Raw genomic sequence first — 7,376 nt, 5'->3', positions numbered from 1 at the left:
ACTGCAGTCAGTGTCCTGTTGCTCACATGAGCATCATCATCAAGCTATCGTTAGCTTTGTACCGCTACATCATTTATTGTTGGTTAAAATCAACACACTTTATCAGAATACATAAGTTAGTATCGTGGATCACGTTAGCTGGAGACGCTCTGGCACTCGGGAGCATAAACGTCACATCCTCTGACCCTCATCCCTACATAGAAACACATTACCTTTAACCTTTGACCTTTAAAGTGACTATGTAATTATTGCAATATTACCTCCTCAGGGCCTGGACGTCTCCTTTAAAAGCTGCCAGCAGGACGTTCATGATCTGGTATCCCTGCAGAGAGAAGAGGCTCTTTAAAGAACATCTGATCGTGTAGAAAGAGAAACTGGTCTGGGATCAGAACACGAACCTCAGATTCAGCCTTCCACTGTCTGTAGGCCAGAATCTGCCTGAACGGAGTCCTGATGTCAAAACTGTGCAGCTGAAATGTCGATATCAGCTCCTACAAACACAAAAACAGCATCATCTGCTTTATCTTCATTCCTGGATCTACAAACGTTTCTCCACAGAGCAAAAATCATCAACGTCAAACATCTAAGTGAACAATCTGCTTCCTGCTGCCTGCTTAAAGACAGACGTGTTACCTGGCAGAAGTGGACGGCCCTCCAGGGGTTCCCACAGGCGTCTAACTCAGAAGAGAACGCCATCAGACCCAAAACACCAGGAACCACCGCCAGCAGGGAGCCGTGGCTGCTGGACACGGCCGGTATCGACGTCTGCAGCAACAAGCAGGAGGATCAGATAGATATATAGAGGAGCTTTAACTCGAGCTCAGAGAATCAGATGAATGTGAAAAAAAACTCTGAACAAACAAGAAGAATCGGATGAAGACTGGACCTTGTAGTGGAAGGTCGTGGAGTAATCCTTCATCCCTGCCACCTGCATCATGGACAGCATATTCCGCGTTGCCGCTGGCGACAGCACCTGGTCACCTGACAGTGGGCAGAGGCCTCCATTGGCTAACGAAGCAGCCATGGCGGCTCCTGATTCGCAGGTGATCTCTGTTGAGGCGCACTGTCCGACAGCAGAGAACAACAAAGTTAGAGTTTAATTTATTCACTTTTGTTCAACCAAAAAAATATTTCTACAAAATATTTAAAAGGCACTTCTGAATCCTGTGGATTCTGTATGTTAAATACGGCATATGTTATGTAAATAAAAAATGTTTTATTTATGTGGAACAAATACAGAAGCCTTAAAAGGCAAGTTCATTTTTGTTTCTAAGATTTACATTTTTTTTCATCTGTGAAAAAAGGTGAATGTTTCAATTCAATTCAATTCAATTTTATTTGTATAGCTCCAATTCATAACAGAAGTTATCTTAGGACACTTTTCAAATAGAGCAGGTCTAGACCGAACTCCTTAATGTTTGTTGTTGTAATACTGCAGTGCACCTGATGTGCTAAACACGAATAAAACATTAATATTTTCTTGTAGGAATTTTAATTTCTCCTGTCAATGTAAACACAAGGAACATATTGTCTGTTACATTATGCAACTGTCATGTGTCTTTCTTCTGTAAAAATCTGTGGTTTTAACTTTAAGATACATTTTTCTAATCTCAGTTTTTTATGAACAATCTGTGTGTCAGAGAATCTGAAAGGAGGCACATTTGTCAGAGCAACTATATACATTATTGTTTAACGTTATTACACAGGTATAAACTCTTACAAACAGTGAATGTGCTTCAGGTTCCTACTGAAAGTGTGTGTATGTGCTGGGATGTAAGACAATAAATCCAAAGGAAGACTGGAGGTGTTTTACCTGCAGCATTAGATCCAAAGCGGCATTAATGTCGGCCTTCTCTGGAAAACACTGACAGACAGGAGATTAGTCAGAGACGGCAGGAAGAGCAGACATTGATGACCTTTAACCTTTGAAGGGTTTTTACCTTTTTCTCCTGCAGGTAGAAGGACAGGGCGTGGAGTCGGACACTGGCCTTCCTGCTGCTCTGATAACTAAACAACAACAACAAAACCTCACTGAACAGCAACTTGGTGTCTTTATTACCAACCTTTTTCTGAAACATATTATACACATAGAAACTATTTTGAAGATAGTCTGTAGAGCCCCACTGTGAACCCAGAAACATTGAGTATCCGTCAGTGTCTAACTGCTGGGGACCCATACTGTACATTTCTGACATTAAACTCTGGTACTCAGTGTTTCTGGGTTCAGGTTGCTGCAGGTGGATTCAGACATCAGGAGCAGGTCAGTGATTGGTTGTGGTTACCTGGTGCAGTTTAAGTTGGCGTGCTCTTTGTTGCAGAGCCTCCGGATGACGTTCAGCACCTACAGTGCAAACACACACGGTCAGTTTCTTTCTGGGAGGACGTTTACGGTTTCTACCATCTGTCTGTGTCACTTACCGAGTCGTACTTCTCCTCTTCCTCTGAACTCAACCTCCCCGCCAGCTGGAGACACAAAGTACACGGCATTAGAGTGATATCACTGCTAATGGATGGATGGATGGAGGGTGAGTGAGTTACCTGTATTAAAGATGTAGTAACGATGGCTCCTGTCTCAGTGAGTGGGCTGTGAGGGATCCCTGCACACAGGAATAATAGTATTACTGCCCTCTGCTGTTCAGGGTCGATTTCATCAGATAGTAGTTTATCTTTTTCTTAACTTACTTTCTCAGGTCAAGAACTTGAATTTTGAAGTAAAGATTTTACTGTTTCTGAATATGATCAACCTGCTGAGAGTAGAGCTCCTATCGGGCCCAACCCGACCCAATTATACTTTGTATTATTAATCCTAAAGGTTCCATATGTCAGATTTTATTTTCTGTGTGAATCAGTGTGTGTGAGCAGTGAGTAAACAGGTTACAACGCAGTGACTTCCTCTGCTACTTGTGGACTGATTTATATGTGTTTCTATGTAGGAACCTTGCTCACTAATGTTAGTGCTAGCAAAATACTATGTGAGTTGATATGTTAGTCGGCTAATGTTAGCTTCCCCAGCTAACGTGATCCATGATACTAACTTCTGTATTCTGACAAAGGGTGTTGATAATAGCCAACAATAAATGATGTAGTGGTACATAGCTAACGGTAGCTTTCTACTAGCCAAGATGATCCCAGCAGAAGAAAAACTAATCCAGACCAGTTTAGGGAAGACAGAGGTGACTGTTCCTGGACCTGTTTTAGTGAGAGTAAACGGAGAGTCGTATCTGGAGTACCCCTCCACGCCAACGTATCTGTGGACGAGGTCGGAACCCAGCAGGTCCACCGCCACGCCATACACCAGTGGCCATGACACCTCACCTAGAACGAGAGAGCCAGCCCAGTCTCCCAAAGACAACCTAACAGACACACAGACAGACAGACAGACAGATCCTTTTTATTGTATATTCACTTTTCTCACAGTGCTGGAGGCTAGAGGGAGTGATGACCAAAGTTTACTCATATTAAAATAAAACCTGTTTGTGTCCTCTGATCCCTCGATGTACTCCTGAATCTCGGTTTAGGGCAGTGTCTTAAATGCCTGAAATGGGTCAGTACTCACCAGTACTGAGTAACAGCACTTTTTAATGGGATTTTTGTCCACATGAGTATCCTTACTTCTTATTGCATACCGCCACCTCTGACGAGCGTAGCCATACCCACCACTGAGATCACCAAAGTCCAGACGTTCTATTTTTTCTGAGAGGTATACAACAGTCTAATAATTAGTAAAATAATTTCATGAAAATAACTTTGATGCTTTGATCCCCCAAAAACCCTTCAGTGTTTGGACTTCAGTAATTCAAAAACTTCTGAATGACTGGTTACTGTGTAAACACAGCTAGCTTAATGCTAAGAAAACAGCATTGAAAATGTCCTTGTTAAAATGGACAAAAACGGCAAAAGGATTAAGGTAGGGTTATGTTGGGTTTAGGGTTTAGGGATGCGTTGGGACTTAGGGTACGGGCAACTTTTTTGGTCCATTTCAGGCACTACTTTAGGGTTTAGTCAATCTGGCCATCACATAAAAAGAATTGTTTTCAAAAACTTGACTTTGATGTGAAGCCACTCGACATACCTCTGCCCATCCACAGTGCAGATTGAGACGCCCCACTTAGTGCTGTCCATGCTCTCCTTTTCCTTCTCCTGATTCAACAAATACAAAAAAGAAAAAGGATCAAATGAGTTCATTCACCAATTCTGACCCGGTTTTATTCCCCTGCAGCACCAAAAATATGCTCCAGTCGTATGGGAGTGTCCTACCAATTTGTTTCTTTGCCCACATCTTCTTTTTTAGGTTTCTACCAAAACCCTTGTGGTCTAAAGTTACATTCAAGCAGTGGTTCCCAACCTTTTTCTCAGTGACTATATTTTATGGATATTTCATATGATATTCAATGCATATCAATAACAGTACAGAATGACTGAAAAACTGTACAATGAACCCAAACAGTGAACTCAGAAAGTTTGTGTAAAACCAGAGATTTGGATGAATATTGAGCAGATTATTTCCTGTGAATAACCATCAGAAATGAGTTTTCCTGATAATTTCAAGAAGTTTTTATACAATTCTCTCAAACTAACCATTCTGGGCTACCATATAATGTAGATAAATACGTCTCATTCTAAGGTAACGAAAACACAACCAATGTTATTTTCAGGTGATTACACTAATGAAAACCTACCTATGGATATTATATTACATTTCTGACAATATATCCTCCTCAATGTTACACACCTTTAAATTGTTAGAGAGAAAGTCATTGTTGACCTCTCCAGGTGTCAGAGCAGAACTCACCTGTACAGACGACAGCTGCCGACACCTTGAAAACAATTTCTGAGTTTCTTCAGTGAAGGTGGAAAAATCTGGGATGACAAATCGTCCCTGCAGAGCTTTTAGGATCAGAGAGACAAATCCTGTGACGCACCTACAGCAGAAAAACACATCACAGAACCACAATGAGAAAACGCAATCAGGATTACAATGACTACCAAACCACAACCAAAGTCAGAACACAGGCAGACGCTGAAAATCAGTGACACCAGATCCAGAAACACGACCACAACTAGTCTGATTATCAGACTTTATCTGGAGATAAAGCAGTGTGTCATCTGCAAAATATCGGCGGTAGATTATTGTTTTCTGAATGGTTTGCCTTAAATATTGAAAAACAATAAGACCCAGATAGAGTCAAAGTGAGAAGCCAGTGCAGTGAGAAAAGAAGTAAGAATTAATCTAGTCCAAACATTGAGGAAGGACCTGTGGAAGGTGTTTCTGTCCACTGATCCCTCGGCGTCCTGCAGTTTCCTCAGGTGGAAGAAACACTCTCTGATCCGAGGGTCGGACCTGTGCAGGCCGGAGCTCCAAATGGCCTGAAAGACAACTATTTGTTTACTTTACATAAAGACTTGAATGATGTGTGAGTGTGTCCTGAGTGAAAATACCTCAAAGAACTGGTTGACATTGATTCTTCCATCTGAAGCGAAGCTGTCAAACAGCACATCGGCAGCCCTAAAACAACAGTGAAGTTACATCTGGTGGGTTTACCTGACAGCTGATATTAGTTTGAGTAATGAGTGAGCTGAGGACTTACACCCTGCGTTTGGATGGACTCTGCTGAGGGGGGAACCAGGGCTGGGCAGGGGGGAAGCCTCTGTCCTCCGGCTGAACCACCGCCTGAGGGAGAGGAGGCTTCAGGCAGCCATTACTGGCTGACACTGAAGCCACTGCACATAAAATGTTTCTTTATTATTACGATGTCAAATGTTTGCTTGTTACACCGAACCATCTGGAAAGTCATCGTTGGAAACACTTTGGAAGAGAACACACTGACTGAACAGGAAGTTGTTCATGGTTCCAGTGATACCTGCTGATCCAGGACTGACGAGACTGATAGGCTTCTGGACCGGGGTGGAAACTGCAGTCTGGACCTGGTTCTGGATCAGGTTTCTGGGAGCTGGGCGGGGTGCTGTATCCTTGAAAACAACATAAAATAAACGCAGAGAAGAAAAAAATTGATTAAAGAAATCAGATTTTTATATCCTTACCTAATCATACAGTGGTGGAGGAAGTATCCAGATCCTTTACTACAGTAAAAGTACGTATCCCACCACAAGTACGTAGAATTACCCCAAATTAGCTCAAAATGAATAATCAAGGAACTACCCAGCTAATTATTAATGTGTATTAGTTAGCTAGTTAGCTAGTGTTTTGCTTTGTAGCACCACATTAGATTACCTTGTTAGGTAGCATTTAGTTAACATTTGTTCATTCATATATGTATATATATGTATATATATATATATATATATATAGTGTAAATGCCGCTTTTATCTTTTAACCATTTTCAAACTGGTTGTCTTTTAAACACAGGCAATGTCAGTCGCGGCTCTACTGGTAACTAAAGCTGTCAGATAATTGTAGTGGAGTAAAGAGTATTTCCCTCTGAGGGCGTAGACGAGTCAGCCTTCTTCTTACAGAAGGTTTCTGTTCTGACTGAAGACAAGAGAACTATCTGATGCTCCTCTCTGGTTCTGTCAGGGAGGAGGAGTCCTGGTCTTTGATCTAGAAAACAGAGTTTGACTTAATAATATGAGCACGACATGTTGAGGCAGGTCTACCTGCTTCTCCGAGTTCCTCTGCTGGCTCTCATCTGTCATCCCTCCATCATCTGCCAGAGAAGAGAAAAGAAACTGCTTCAGCAAACACTGGAGGTTTCAGGTTGTGAGCTGATGACAGTTAAAGTGAAATCTAAGCTTTCTAAACAAGTTGGCCTGAGGACAATGAGAGGAGTCTCCATACGGTCTGTAACCAGAGAACACCAGTTGCACCAAACCAGCCAGAAAACCACAATCTGACCAAAGAGCAGTAAATGTTCCTGTTTTATTTTGGTGAAGAATAACCATGACAACAGAGACAGCCTAAAGTCTCTGTCAAACTTATATGAATCTATTACTGATACTGGTCTACATATAGATCCAAGCTATCATTTATAAGTATTCAGAACTTATACCTTATACACTACAAGGAGTTTTTAACAGTTTATAAACTTTGTTTAATGTGTGTTTAATACTGAGGCCTCTACATGAGACACACAAACAAACCATCAGAGACCAGATTGGATATTTCTACATAGTTACTCTTAATGTCTGCCACCAGGTTAGATTCTCCTTGAAATCAATGAAACAACCTTTGAGGGGCTTTAAAGTTTCTATACCCACACAGCGCAGCCAAGACACAGCCAGCTGGACTACACACTTTGGACTCTGTGTTGGACTCTGTGTTGGACTCTGTGTTGTGGACTCTGTGTTGGACTCTGTGTTGGACTCTGTGTTGTTGGACTCTGTGTTGGACTCTGTGTTGGACTCTGTTGTGGACTCTG

At 41.8% G+C, this 7,376-nt stretch overlaps 1 protein-coding gene across 1 annotated transcript in view; it reads right to left on the bottom strand.

Annotated features, from left to right (window-relative positions):
- The window catches only part of glsl (glutaminase like), a 9,287-nt gene that overhangs the window by 1,122 nt on the left and 789 nt on the right, over positions 1 to 7,376 (bottom strand). Inside the window, exons 2-18 of the mRNA XM_035665754.1 lie at positions 6,616 to 6,665; positions 5,862 to 5,970; positions 5,589 to 5,721; positions 5,440 to 5,506; positions 5,255 to 5,367; positions 4,793 to 4,922; positions 4,073 to 4,140; positions 3,190 to 3,353; positions 2,539 to 2,597; positions 2,419 to 2,463; positions 2,283 to 2,341; positions 1,941 to 2,007; positions 1,814 to 1,864; positions 887 to 1,063; positions 634 to 765; positions 399 to 491; positions 261 to 322 (exon numbers count right to left, since the gene is read on the bottom strand). Of these exons, the coding sequence (XP_035521647.1) occupies positions 261 to 322; positions 399 to 491; positions 634 to 765; positions 887 to 1,063; positions 1,814 to 1,864; positions 1,941 to 2,007; positions 2,283 to 2,341; positions 2,419 to 2,463; positions 2,539 to 2,597; positions 3,190 to 3,353; positions 4,073 to 4,140; positions 4,793 to 4,922; positions 5,255 to 5,367; positions 5,440 to 5,506; positions 5,589 to 5,721; positions 5,862 to 5,970; positions 6,616 to 6,665 (1,579 nt within the window). The remainder of the gene's footprint in view (positions 1 to 260; positions 323 to 398; positions 492 to 633; positions 766 to 886; positions 1,064 to 1,813; positions 1,865 to 1,940; positions 2,008 to 2,282; positions 2,342 to 2,418; positions 2,464 to 2,538; positions 2,598 to 3,189; positions 3,354 to 4,072; positions 4,141 to 4,792; positions 4,923 to 5,254; positions 5,368 to 5,439; positions 5,507 to 5,588; positions 5,722 to 5,861; positions 5,971 to 6,615; positions 6,666 to 7,376) is intronic.

This window comes from Morone saxatilis, unplaced genomic scaffold (genome assembly GCF_004916995.1).
Source record: "Morone saxatilis isolate NCDOM2014 unplaced genomic scaffold, NCSU_SB_2.0 Contig2, whole genome shotgun sequence".
Taxonomy (NCBI): domain Eukaryota; kingdom Metazoa; phylum Chordata; class Actinopteri; family Moronidae; genus Morone; species Morone saxatilis.
The sequence above is the reverse complement of the archived record's forward strand: the minus strand, read 5'-3'. Positions and strand labels throughout refer to the sequence as shown.